The sequence below is a fragment of the Carex rostrata genome, chromosome 23, assembly GCF_964058835.1.
Source record: "Carex rostrata chromosome 23, lpCarRost1.2, whole genome shotgun sequence".
Lineage (NCBI taxonomy): Eukaryota > Viridiplantae > Streptophyta > Magnoliopsida > Poales > Cyperaceae > Carex > Carex rostrata.
This window is the reverse complement of record NC_135940.1, coordinates 1897650-1911009: the sequence shown is the minus strand read 5'-3', so window position 1 is coordinate 1911009 and position 13360 is coordinate 1897650. Positions and strand designations below refer to the sequence as shown.

The window sequence follows — 13360 nt, the reverse complement described above, 5'->3', positions numbered from 1 at the left end:
ACCAAAGTTATAATTCGGTTTTAAAAATAGAACTGAACCGATTTAGCATTGCAACCGAATCAAACCGAACTAAAGTTTTATTTCAGTTTGTTCTGTTCAAACCGAAATATATTAATTTTTTTGTTTAAAGCAATTGACTTATAATAAACCGAAGTGTATTAAGAAATAAACCGGGTTATTAAGAAATAAATTAGAATATTAATAAATAAATAGAAGTATTTAAAGAATTTGATTAAGAAATAAACTGGGGTATTAAGAAATAAACTGGAACGGTCCGGACCAAATTCATAATATAAAAAGTTCGATCGGTTCAGTTATTTCGGTTCTAAATATAAATGAGCCTAATATAACTAATATATTATTAAGGTTCACAATCAAGGTTCACAATCAATGGCTCACAATCAAGGACCAGAGTACAATCAATGAGCATAATTATATACGAATAGCTAATATTTTACTTTGCCAAATATAAATCAATTGCAAAAACTCGATATGATCAACTGACTAATGCGAAATAACGCCCAGACCTGTAGAATTGTAGAATTGAGATAAGTAAAATTGGATTTAAACTTTTGTAGTTAAGTTTATGTGTTTTACATTTTTGATTCATTTTCTATTTTTTTATGAGTCATTTTTTTAGGGTAAATTTCGTCATAGGTCACTAAACTTTGTTATTTGTCACGAATTGGTCACTTAAAGTTTGATTTGTTCATTTTTAGTCACTCAACTTTGTTATTTGTCCCAATCAAGTTCCTTTATACTTTTTTCATCCAAAATGCTAACGGAATATGCTCATTCCGTTAGTACTTTGGATGAAATATGCTCATTATGTTAATATTTTGGATGAAATGAGTATATTCCGTTAATATTTTGGACGGAATAGGAATATTCCGTTAAGATTTTGGATGAAAAAATATAGAGTGACTTGATTAGAACAAATAACAAAGTTGAGTGACTAAAAATGGACAAATCAAACTTGAGTGACCAATTCGAGACAAATAACAAAATTTAGTGACCTCCAGCGAAATTTACTCTTTTTTATTTCATGAGAATGATAAAATAGAGAAATCAATATTTTTCAAAAGATGAATTAATTTATTAATAACTACTCTTTTACCATTAATGAAATACAACCATAATAGTATGAAATAGAAACCTATTCCAATACTTTTTTTTTCTCTGTTATTTAACTATTCCATATGTTGCCAAATGTGTTCTTAAATAACTCAAATTTTGAGTTTAGATCGGGACCGTCCGATTTGTTTTTGCATGAATATTAAAAATCCCCGTCCGTTCACCTCGGACAGGATTAGGCTGAATTCTTATCAGACGATCCGGATCTAAACTCAAATTTTGAGTTGCTTCACAGGAATCGGACTGAAAAACCTCCTGAAAACCCCAAAAGCGCAAAAGCGATATCAAAGCTCGCTCATTTTCTCTTTCTTCGAACTCGCCGCCTGTTAATTCTCTCTTATTAACCTACCTAAATAGCGCCTCTACTTTCTCTCTCCTATTTCTCTCTCTCTCTCTCACTCTCTCAAATCTCAATTACCCGATGGCTTTCTCTCTCCAGAGGAGCTTTGTGTCTCTGAAAAACCCCAATTGCATCTCCAGGTCTCATCTTCGCGGTGCCTCAGCTCCGGTGTGCCTCCGCCGTTTGAATTTGGCCCAATTGCAACTCGCCACGTGTCGTAGGAGCATCCACGTTGACCGCCGTGGTGTCTCCCGTCTTATTTCCTTCGCGGCTTCTCACGATGACTCGGTTCGTTTTCTGTTATCTCTTCTGTTTCTATTTTTTTTTTTTTTAATCATTGCATGGTAGTTATCCATTGATGGTTTCTTTTGCGGATCAACCTCTTGGATTGTTTATAAATTGCTGAGAAGTATCTTTGGATAATTAACTAATTCCAAGAAACAGGCTTGTTGGAATGGAACTAGATTTGATTGACATTTATTCCAATAAACCAGTATTATAGAATGTCAGTTCTTCTCTGACTATATTTAATTAGCCTAGAATTATGAATGACTTGTGGCACTTTATTCGTGTGTATTTTTATTTTTTACAACAATGCAATATCTTAATGGATTTTTCCAAGCTTAATTATTACTTTAATTTTTGTTTATTAAAAATTATGTTAATCTTTGTTTGGAGAGGATAAAGGTAGACCACTTTGCTATACTTATTCTCGAGAATTTAAGTTTCATGTTTTGGAACTCTAGTAAGTTAATAAAATTGCATACCTTATTGATATTGCTGTTTTATCAATGCATTTTGGAAGGTTTATATTTTTCAAATTAGAATATTTTTAACATTTTATTGGAATGTGTTCCTTACTTTTGTAATGGTTCCTATTATGCATTTCTTCTGTTGTAAGAAAAGAAGTTCCCTTTTATAAGTTAATTGCTTTTCTTTTTTCTAGGCTTTGTAAAGTGAAAATTTATTCTTTTCTTTTCATGCACTCAAAACATTAATTAGTGATAAAAAATCAACCTTGCAAGTTATAAGATCAAAATTCATTTCAATTTCCTACTAAGCCCATATTTTTCTTGATTGCTTCCTAATATTATATCATTTCAATAAAAAAAATGAGAAGGCGTAAAGTTTTTACTGATTATAAGAAAGCTTTCCTTTTGCTTTGGATCCTTTTTTGTCACTGAAATCTGATTGTATGTTTGTAAAACTAATCTAAGAGAAATTGTTCCTTCCTAAATTACATGATTTTCCTGTTAGGCTATCATGTGACTGTTAATCATGAGAAAAATAAATCATATATCTCCACCTTTAAGAAACTCTAGAATGCTGACTGTATAAGATGCATTGTTCTTAAACTGTATGAGTCCTTTTCCCTCTATAGAGGTGCATCTTATATTAGGTATTCACTTAAAAACAGTAAGTAATTAAGTTTGATTTTCCTTTGTTACAGCAACCAGTTGATGATGTAGAAAAGAAAAATGAAAGTGACATAAAAATCGACAATTCGCAAGAAGCATGGAAGGAATCTCTTGATTATTTCAAATCAGAAGCTATCAAACTTAAAGCCATGTCAGAAGAGGCATATGAAGTATACTCCAAGAAGGCCTCAGAGGTGCTGTTGACATTGTCAGAAAAATTACAAATTGAAGCCAAAAAGGCCCAAAAGGATATAAGTAAAATAGCAAAAGAAATTAGTGAAGAGGGGCAGGAGTATCTAGCTAGGGTTTCTGAAAACCCACCCGAATCAACCAAGGAATTGGTCGGGGTTTTCAGAGAGAGCTCTGAGGTGAAGAACATTGATGATGTCAGAGATTATCATGTCGGAGTTGTTTATGGTATGTGTTAGGATGCTAGCTTCTTATATATAAGATTATTTGAATTATTTGAACTTTGAAGGCAGGATACTAGAGCTAATATTACCTATTAGATATAAAAAATAGTAAAAACAGCAATAATGGTGTGTGTCAGGATCAGGGTTTTAAATAGCGCGCTATAGCGTTTTTGGACCATAAAAGCTATGGCGCTATCGGTGCTATAGCGGCGCAATATGGGGCGTAGCACCGTTTTTTTAGCTGTTCCACTATGACGTGATAAACGCTATTTAAACCTTTGGTCAGAATACTAGAACTAATATTACCCAATTTTCTGTGACTGCTAGAACTAATGGTACCAGTACAATACCGTAACGTTGTGCTCAGGACTATTATTTAGTAGCCTTACAAAATGAACCAAGAATATCTCCTTTATTTATTTATTGACTCAGAAATGCATCCTATCCTATCTGATAAAATGTATATAAATGGCAGGGTCATACCTGGCCATAGGGGGCCTTTTGTCTTTCATGCTAACTGGAAGTATTGCTGCTGTTCGGTTTGGTATAATTCTTGGTGGTGCTCTTGTGGCCTTAGCTATATGTAGTAAGCGCTCTTATAATAGTGGTCATGGATCTCTACTTCTTTTCCAAGGGCAAACTGGTAATTATACTGTGACCTTGAACTATCTTTTTTTTCCCCTTAATGCAATAATTTCATGTCTGTCTTTGCAAAACATCAACGCTTTATGTATATATGCAAAATAGAAGTATCTGTCATGCCTCTATGGCAAGCTATATGATGGATAAATTGTGTTCACTCAGTTAAATTGTGATTATAGTTGAAAGGATAAGTCAGTCTTTGTTGAAGTGTAATTACATGTGTTGTGTTGACCGGCACAAAACACAACCCCATGTTTTTCACATTGTACACTTTGTTAGTTCATATTGTATTAACATGTTGTGTTGAAAACAATTGAGGTAAATAGAGGCTACAATAGATGATATTGAGTTTTGACTGAAGCATATTTTTTAAAATGAAGAACAAGTTTGAAGTTAGATTTGGACTATAGTATGTCAATGGAAGCTTAATTGCATACTCAGGCTTAGTCCATGTCTTTAACTGGGGCTATTAGTATTTATCATAATCCAAGGATTAACGTAATCTGGAACACTTAATTGACTTGTTTCATTTATTTATCCATTTTTGAAGTATGTTATTATTAATTGTCTGAACTTTTGATCCTGCAGCAATTGCAACTGTGATTTTCTTAAGGGAACTAATGGTCTTTAGGCAGGTAAATTATTATTATATTTGCTTTAATGTTATGTAATGCAAAATTATGGATGCATGAAATATTTATTAATTAATTTGGATCATTTTGTATTGAAGGGTTTCATGTTGATAAGCTTAATACGCGTGCTCATCAGGTAAGAAATCTCTCTTCAATTGTTAATTGTTTTATGATTTATTACTATGGTCAGTTTAGTAATATATTTGGGAAAGAAATAGAGACTCATCTAAAACTATGAGTGAAAAATATTTTGACGGTGTTTCTTATTTGTTCTTCTTTTGTTCTCTATCGTTTTTGCAGTGCAGCAGCAGCAGGATTTTTCGTGTATACGATGTTCAAAAGAGGTGAACAAAGTAAGGTTCCCACCAGTCAGCCGATCTCAGAAGATTAGAATCCTCAATTTCAATTAGGTACTTGCTTTTAGACATCACTTGTTTTGTACATTGTATGAAATGGTTTGATGTGAAATAAAATATAATCATCTAGGTTTGCAACTATGCCCTTTCTTTTGTTTTAACCAGGATATTCTGTGGCGATAGATTTAAAGATATACTGAAGGCTCAAAAGGTTTTGTGGAATAAATGGAGAGCTCAGTGACTTTTCTCTGCTGCTGAACGTGCATGAGCTGTGATTTGTTCGTTTCTTGCTATGATAATATGTTATTTTTACCTTTTCCCAGAATATAGTGGCGATTGGAATATGTTTTGTACTACCTTGTGTCTTGGATCCAGTGCAGCAGCGCGCTTTGTTTAATTAATGTATATCTGAATTCGTGTTGTTAAATCATTTTCCCCTTTTCTGTCTTTCAATTCTCTTTTATTAGAAGATAAAGCGCATTATGTTGGAGGATCTAATTGATGTTAAAAATTATTATATTATTTTCCTTCAGTCAGAATCTCCTGAAGTACTTGCATTCTCTCAAGCTTGAAAAGCTTAACTGCCTAAATTTGTATTTCCTACACTACAATATACTACCCTTTCTTACAAGACAAACAGAAAAATGGAGTCAATTAGGTACTTTAACACTTTCTTACAAGACAGCATGAGTTCACGTTCGGATCCCCAAAAGTAACCTAGATTTATTCTCATAAAAAAAAAAAAAACCCTTAGATTTTGAGTTTGAATATGGACTGTCTGATCAGCTTTGACACGACTATTAAGGTCATGTGAATTTTCAACTTGGACCGGATTCTGATATAAGAGTCCGGATCCAAATCAAAATTTGACAAACTTGTGAGTTATGATATTGTATGTTCATGTATGTCTGGTATAGCTATCAAGGGAATAATGTTAAGCCTATCTTATCTCTGATTCAACAGTGATGACATAAGTATACAACTAATTCTTTGCTGATGCTCAACTTATTATTTATCTAAACTATCGTCTTACACAGCCAAAATAACAATAAACCTGATTAATTATCCCATACACAGCTACAACCCAAGTTACTAGCATAGGGTTCATGTACAAGGTAAAACCAGACCTAAAGATACAACAAATGCACCGCATAAAAAAATGGCACACTGATAGATACTCATTAAGTCAGAACAAGCCATCTTCCCCTCATTTCCAAATTTCACACAAATCCACTTCCGGCTGTTTATATTTGATCATGCTGGACATGGTTCGGCACCTCCCCTTGGTTATCTAGCGGCATGTACTGAGCCATGATTGCACGTATCTCAGAATCCATGTAACTCTGCACGCAAGATAATACAGTTTGTTAGAAATTATAGATGAGGTCACATGTTTCTCTCACTTAAATTAAGCAGACTTACCCGGATGCGATATTTGTACACTGCATAGGCTGCAATTCCAGCTGCAGCAAGCCCGAGAAAAATAAACCACAGAAATCCCATTCCCATCTGCGTTGTTCCTTTCTTACCTATGTAAATATGCCAAGAAGCCTATTATTATCTATACCATTATATATAACTAATGAAAAGGCATTTTTTATCCCTAGATATGTTAATGGTTTAGTCTTTTTTTCTTTCTAGTAAAAATCAATTTGAAAAGAAAATATAGCTCACTTTTAGTAGCTTTCTTTCTCTATAATTATCCCATCAGTAATTCATTCATTAAAATATTCCCTAGACTGTGAATTCCTACGTCTGTGTAGTGTTAGTCTGTGAGTGAGGGATGAGAAAGAGATCATACTTATGCAAGTATCATGTTCTTTGATATACAACATGTCACCGCTACAGGTACACTCATAGCTACCCCAGGTGTTCTTACAGTTGCAGCCTGAGCATTGACATGCCTTCTTTTCTTTGCACTCGTCAATATCTGAAAATTTTAAATTTCCAAAACCAAAACTCCGTTAAAATATTGAAGCGAGGAGAAAGAAAACCTAATAAATAAAACATATAGTGTTTCATCAAAGCTTGATGATATAGATCCAATTCAACCACAGCCACAAATCAAAAACAGAAATTCCAAAGGTTAAGAAAAAAATGAACAATTTAGCTTCTCTGAACTTTGAACGAAAGAAGTTCAAGGAACAGAAAACAAACACCAATATTATAGAACTGAATTTTATTTAGCAAAACAGCATACCTTCACATGTCTTGGTACCATCTCCCTTGAAACCGGCAGGGCATTTGCATCCATCATCCTACATATTTACAAATTAGCATTTCCACTAGATTGAAATGATGACCATTACTGTTTGTTATAAGAACACCACCTGCTTCATTTCTTTTTCGAAATATTATTATTATTTCACTAGTTATTATTTATTAAAATTTACTACATACCACACAGGCCGAAGTAGTGACACCATTTCTGGTTTCCTTCCAACAACCTCCATTGTTGATTGCACATCGACCTGACCCTGAGGCTGAGATCAGAAATAAAACATTCTAAGAATACATAATTTTTCAATGTGAAGTCAAAATACAAGAAAATGATGTTTTGATTAACAAACAAATGATACAACATTCTAAGAACCAAGTAATTTTCAAAACTAAAAGAGGTTAAAAAAACACAATGAAGACACTCCAATAAACAAGCAAATGGTACATGTTTTCTCTTGAGAATCAATGCAAGAATGCAAGGGTACCATATATTAACTATTAATATATCACGTAAAATTGAATAGCAGGTTTGGGTAAACAACATATTATACTTATATCACATTTAGTTCTTCCTGTCAAGTTTCAACCAACGAGTACAACTAATGTATGAATCCAAGTGACCAAGAGTAATATATAGTTGCAACATACATATCATGTCAATAAATAACTGACATGTGATAATTAATTTTAACCACGGAGGAATTATATTCATGTCCCAAGAGAAAGTATCACATCTGCAATGTCTAAGTTCAAAATTTGACAGTAAATTACCTTCACAATGAGTATAACCATCTCCTACAAATTTCACACCATTCACAACTGGGCACTCACAAACTCTCCCACGGAATGTATCCTGAATTATATTTACAAGAACATCAAAAAGGTATACACGTTACTAATTCTAGAAAGCCATGAGTAGGAATCAAAAGTAGTTTTGGGCTTAGAGGGTTATTTTTTATGCACCACTGTTCATAGGGTAAACATAAATAATTAAGTCATTCTTCTAAATTGAAAAGGGCAAAACAGAAAATTTGCTATTTTCCATGGTATGAAGAGGCAAAACAAAAAATGTGCTAAATTGAAATTATCAAATTAACCTTGCATGCAGTAATATTAGCTGCTGTATCTTTCCAGCATGCACCGTTGTTATCTAAACACTCATTCGTCTGTATGTCTGAGAGAAAATAAAAAGGATAAAAAAGAGTTATTCAAAGTTTGAAAATCTTCTTCATTCCCAAAGTAATTGCCAAGGTCTACCAATCACAGTTTGTAGTTACCTCGGATTACTAGTCTTGAACAATAATTTTTAGTTGTTGTATTCACAATCTCTATATGCCTGGACTAGTTAATACTTCGTATCTATGGAATTACGAGTAATCATACAAGTCAAGGGTAAAATAATTAGAAAAAAAAATACCTTCACTTAGGCAAACAGTTGGTTCAGTAGTCTCTTTAAATCCAGCACAAATTGCCTTGAGTACCGCACCCTTATCCAGCTTCCCTGAATTAATAAGAAAATTGGAGATTAAAAAGAAAATGGAACAAGTTACTTGAAAGCACTCAGAGAATAAAACATGATAAAATTAACAGAATAGAATAAGAGTAAACCAACCTCTGTATTGTCTGTTATTAATCACAAGAGTAGGGAGTATAGTAACATCTCCACGAGAGCCCTTCCCAATCTGAATAAATAATTTACTCATTACATACAAGCAATAATAGTAAATGTTGAAACCAAAATAATATCAATATGTACAACTACAACAGAAATAATAATAATTCTTTTAGTTAAGATAATAATATAAACCTGAGCATCTTGTTCGGCTTTCAGCACTGGGTTTTCTTTGTCAGCATCAGGGTCACCAATACATTCATTTATTTTCTTCAGATCAAGACCTAAAGCAAATATTTATAAGGACCCAGCATTACAAAACATTTATCTTTAAGACATGGTGAATCAATAATCCTATTGGCGCACTAGGTGACATGAAAGAGTTTTTCTTTCCAGTCCCTGAACTCTAGATATTTCAAACCCTTTAATATGAAATAGTTTGTACCAGAGATGATAGCATTAAACGATCGTATAATATAGACCTCTGATATTTCAGAACCCTGAACTATAAACCCATGTATTATATCGTCAAAATAAACAAGATCCTTCATGTTGTTTATACCAGATTCCTTAAGAACTCTAGATACCCCTGATTTAAACAATTTCTCAATTTGATAAATATGGAATTTGTTTCATTTTCCATCTTCAAAGGAGAAATCTTTTTCATTTTCTTTTTCATTAATAGCCAGGATTTTAACGAATCTTTTTTTCCAAAAGGTATTGATTCTTCTGGATGGCTATAGTTTGCTTTTTTGAACTTGTCAATATCATAAAAATAATAATAAAATATTAGCAATAAACCCAAAAACATATCATAAAAATAATAATAAAATATTAGCAATAAACCCAAAAACCTCACCTAGTGACTTGATAACCTTCTCGGCACATTCAGTGGTGTATTTCTTCTCTTTCATGGGGCATCTAATCGCGAAGTCAGTCACATAGTCCCACCAAACCCACGCCTTCTTGCTCTCATTTGCAACCCTAAAAACACATACCTGCCTCAAGTTTTGCAAAACAACATCCTTTCCATCATAACCCTTGCTAAAATCTTGCTCCGGGTCAGGTGCGCAATACCTCCCTTTGTTTATACACTGGCTCTTGCACTGTTTGCTTAGAACAAATGCCTCAGGACAGTACCAAGTTATGTAATGAGGGGTAAACTGGGTGTATCCTTTCTTCTCCAAAATTTGCGCAGCTCCCTTGAAGTTCTTCACAAAGTCAATTTGAGCCTCACATTTTGGGCCACACTCATCATTTGAGTTGGTCCAGAACTCGTACTCGACCCGTTCATCAGGGTGGGGGAGGGATTCTCTCCAGTCTAGGTTGACATTTACCATCTCGCCCTTGTCAATGTACTTCTTCAAGCTGTCACCAAGGGACTTGCTAATGAGAGCAGAGGGAATGGAGATTTTCTGGAGGTAGTCTGAGTCGGTACCAGTACCGCCTTCTTCCTCAGGGGTATCCATGGTAATTAACGGCTCCGTTTTGTCATCAGCTACTAAAATCGCCGCCGCACCAGCTTTCTGAGCATTCCATGCCTTTGTTGTGAAGTAGCAGTCTAAATGTGGGATTTTGGGGAAAGTAAAGAAATTAAAATTTTAGAAATTTGAGGGTTCATTTGCAACAAAGAAAAAATGGGGAATGAACTGTAGAAGACGAGAATTAGTTCTATTATTATCACAAGAAATTGAAGTCAACCCAAAATAAATGGAGGATCACTGTACTAACTATACTAACAGCACAAAATTATGGCTGGGGATCACGATAAGTAAATTGTCCCAGTAATAAGAAGTTACAATTGCACACCCCACCCCCCAAAAAAAATAAAAAAAATGGAGTTGATACCACTCCTTGGTCCTTACTCTGCTGATAAGGTTTGGCACCAGTTTTTGGAATTTGTTACAATACCACATAAAACTACATCGGCCAGCAGAAGAAAAAAAGAAAGAAAGGGATTGTCAATTTATATTAAAAAAAAAGGAACTAACCGCCTCTATCAACTAAGAGAAAAGTAGGGAAGGAGCCAGGCTTGGATTTGAAAGATATATCAAATTCATCAAAGCTCTTGCATGCCTTCTTATTGGATTTTGGGTACACAACAAATCCGACCATGGTGCCCCCATATTGTGGCACCCCAAAATTTCCAATGGCACACTCATAAATCCCCTTCAAGTCCTGGGGTGATGTCACTTTGAGGCTGTTTTTCTCCACCACAAACCGAGCCGTGCATGAGTGGAGGAGAGAGAGAATGAGCAGAGAGGTACAAAATTCCTGGAGCATCTTATGAAATATCTGTCAGATAAGAGAGGTTAGTGACTTTCCCTTATTTTCTTGGTTTACCAAAGAACAATGATTAACATCAGAAATGGGCACAGAGAGAGAGAGACACACACACATTTAGTTGATTTTACAAGGGGTAACTTAATAGAAATATACTTTAATTTAATGAAATATTAGGTGGAAACATAAAAAGGGACAATTCTCACCACATGAAAATACCAAGAAGTCCATATACTCCTGGCCTCACTAATTTGAAGTCACCAAATTACCATTTATAAAAAGATAGTATAGTAATATACAAAGGGTGATGTCGTGTGTCTTCAAATCTGATGGTCCATGTTTGATCATATGTAATAATTATTTTAATTTATTTGTTTTCTTTTTTTATTGTTGGTGTGTGTGTGTGTGTGTGTGTGTGTGGGGGGGGGGGGGGGGGGGGGGGGGGGGGCAATCTATTAGCTTAAAAAAAAAAAAAAATCCAACTAATAGCAAAAGGAATTAACCATATTTTTGCTTAATGAGGTACCAATGCATAAGTTGCATATTCTATGTTTTAACTTTCTTTTTTGAAAGAATTAAGTTTCCCTTATCTTAAGAAACTTAACACTTAAGGAACCCCACATTTTAGGCTCAAAACCTTAAAAAATTAGTAGTTGAGCAGAACATCCAATATAGTAAAGTAAAACACTAATTCCTCAGTACAGAAAGCTTATGTAAAAACATGATTTGATAATTTTAGTAATGAGGTGATATTATCAAATTTATCTCAAGTAAAGCCTGACCAACAATTAGGTAATATTATCAATTGGCTAAAACAAGGTCAAAAGGATATATCTAGAACCAAGCTATATTAAAAAAAAATTTGGGAGAAAATAATATAATTTAAATTTGCATTAATGGAGAAAAGCAAAGAGCACAATTACATTTCCACTTAATGCTGTGCTAAAAATAAGCCAAACTATTTTTTCTATTCAACCTAATTTAAGAAACTTAACACTCAAGAAAACCCACATGACAAAGTCAAAACTACAAAGGAAGATAGTTGCAGAAGGAATAACACATAAATTCCTCAAATTCTGGAAGTACCAATTTTTAAACATTTGTTGTTGACCGCACTGAAATTTTTAAGTTCATTTTAATTGACAGTTGTTTGTAATAAAAAATTAACCAGCAGCAATTCCGTATACAAATTACTTAAAAGAAGATAAAAGTCCCAATATATTAGCTGAAATGCTAGATTGTAAAACTTGATCTTAAGGTAAAATCTGACCCCAAAATACTAAAAAATATAAAAACAAATTAAGAAGCTTCTAATTTATTCAAAATAACTAACCAAGTTCCTCCCAATTTGTCTCACTAAATTTATCAAATTATATAAACTGCACCGTGATTTATAAGAAAACAATATGTCGAATTGAATTGGGTTATTCAATAACTCTTACGCTTAAATTACGAAACAAATCTACTGAAAAAAAAAGCATCCCAAACTCATATCATTTCAAAACCAATCTAACGAATGAAGTGAAGAGAACATAGACTATTTACCTTTGGATCACGCCAAACGAAGAAAAAGAGAGCGAGATAACAGTATCCAGCAAAAATCAAGCGCAAATAACCTCGCAAGGCCCCGAAACAGAGAGCGAAAGAGGAGGGAGAGCGAACGAGAGAGAGAGAGACTCAAAACCCCTCTTCGTTCCTTCCTTAACTGGGATTCTAGGGTTTCGTGCAGAGGTGGTGGAGAGGTTTTTTGTTTGGTTGTGAGTTTGTGACTGTTTGGGAGAGAAAGCACGAGACACACCGAGAGAGTGTGAAGTGAGAAACCGCAAGTGCAACGTGTTGGGTTGGTAATCTCCGAGTCCGCATTCTCTGAGGTAACAGAATATTTGAGTTTACATCTTGACTGTCCGATTGGAATCCGAGCCAAGATCAAGGCAGATCGAACGATAAGGATCTAAACTCAAAATTTCTGTTACCTAACTGATATGATTTCGGTAATATCCTCTCCCCTCTCTGTCCTCTAAATAGATGAGATTTTATGAGATGTGAAGCAAAGTAGCAGATGGTGTAACACGCTGCTGACAAATTGATCTCCTAGGATACAGTACAGTGACAAATAAATTATTCGGATTCGGTTTGGCAAGGTCAAAAATTCATGATTCGGGAATAATTCGGATATAATTCAGGAATAATTCAATTATCCGAATCATTAATCTTAGTCCTACAAGAAAAAAAAAACTTAAAAAAAATGTTCAATTTTTTAGAAAAAATTCACAAATAATTCATAAAATTGATGAATTATTCAGATTTAAT

The 13360-nt window shown here is 34.0% G+C and overlaps 2 protein-coding genes across 2 annotated transcripts; one reads left to right on the top strand and one right to left on the bottom strand.

Moving 5' to 3' along the window:
• The first annotated feature begins 1397 nt into the window (after positions 1-1397).
• Positions 1398-5356, top strand: LOC144574911 (Transmembrane proteins 14C). Its single transcript, XM_078325014.1, has 7 exons — positions 1398-1762; positions 2925-3309; positions 3781-3948; positions 4536-4582; positions 4678-4715; positions 4880-4989; positions 5101-5356. Exons 1-6 carry the CDS (start codon positions 1556-1558, stop codon positions 4968-4970), a joined length of 936 nt encoding a protein of 311 aa, XP_078181140.1. The 5' UTR covers positions 1398-1555; the 3' UTR covers positions 4971-4989; positions 5101-5356.
• A 568-nt stretch (positions 5357-5924) lies between these two features.
• On the bottom strand, positions 5925-12900 carry LOC144574910 (vacuolar-sorting receptor 1-like). Its single transcript, XM_078325012.1, has 13 exons — positions 12596-12900; positions 10759-11062; positions 9627-10328; positions 8963-9051; positions 8768-8837; positions 8573-8656; positions 8253-8329; positions 7927-8008; positions 7336-7418; positions 7136-7193; positions 6737-6865; positions 6358-6464; positions 5925-6278 (listed from the first exon to the last, which is right to left on the bottom strand). The coding sequence occupies exons 2-13, from the start codon at positions 11048-11050 to the stop codon at positions 6180-6182; spliced, it is 1872 nt and encodes a 623-aa protein (XP_078181138.1). The 5' UTR covers positions 11051-11062; positions 12596-12900; the 3' UTR covers positions 5925-6179.
• Positions 12901-13360: the final 460 nt, after the last annotated feature.

Coding starts and splice junctions, on each gene's coding strand:
- LOC144574911 (XM_078325014.1), top strand. CDS start 1,556: ATGGCTTTCTCTCTCCAGAGGAGCTTTGTGTCTCTGAAAAACCCCAAT. Junction 1,763..2,924: donor CGGCTTCTCACGATGACTCG/GTTCGTTTTCTG, acceptor CCTTTGTTACAG/CAACCAGTTGATGATGTAGA. Junction 4,583..4,677: donor AACTAATGGTCTTTAGGCAG/GTAAATTATTAT, acceptor TTTGTATTGAAG/GGTTTCATGTTGATAAGCTT.
- LOC144574910 (XM_078325012.1), bottom strand. CDS start 11,050: ATGCTCCAGGAATTTTGTACCTCTCTGCTCATTCTCTCTCTCCTCCAC. Junction 8,330..8,572: donor AACTGTTTGCCTAAGTGAAG/GTATTTTTTTTT, acceptor ATTTTCTCTCAG/ACATACAGACGAATGAGTGT. Junction 8,009..8,252: donor CTAATATTACTGCATGCAAG/GTTAATTTGATA, acceptor AATATAATTCAG/GATACATTCCGTGGGAGAGT.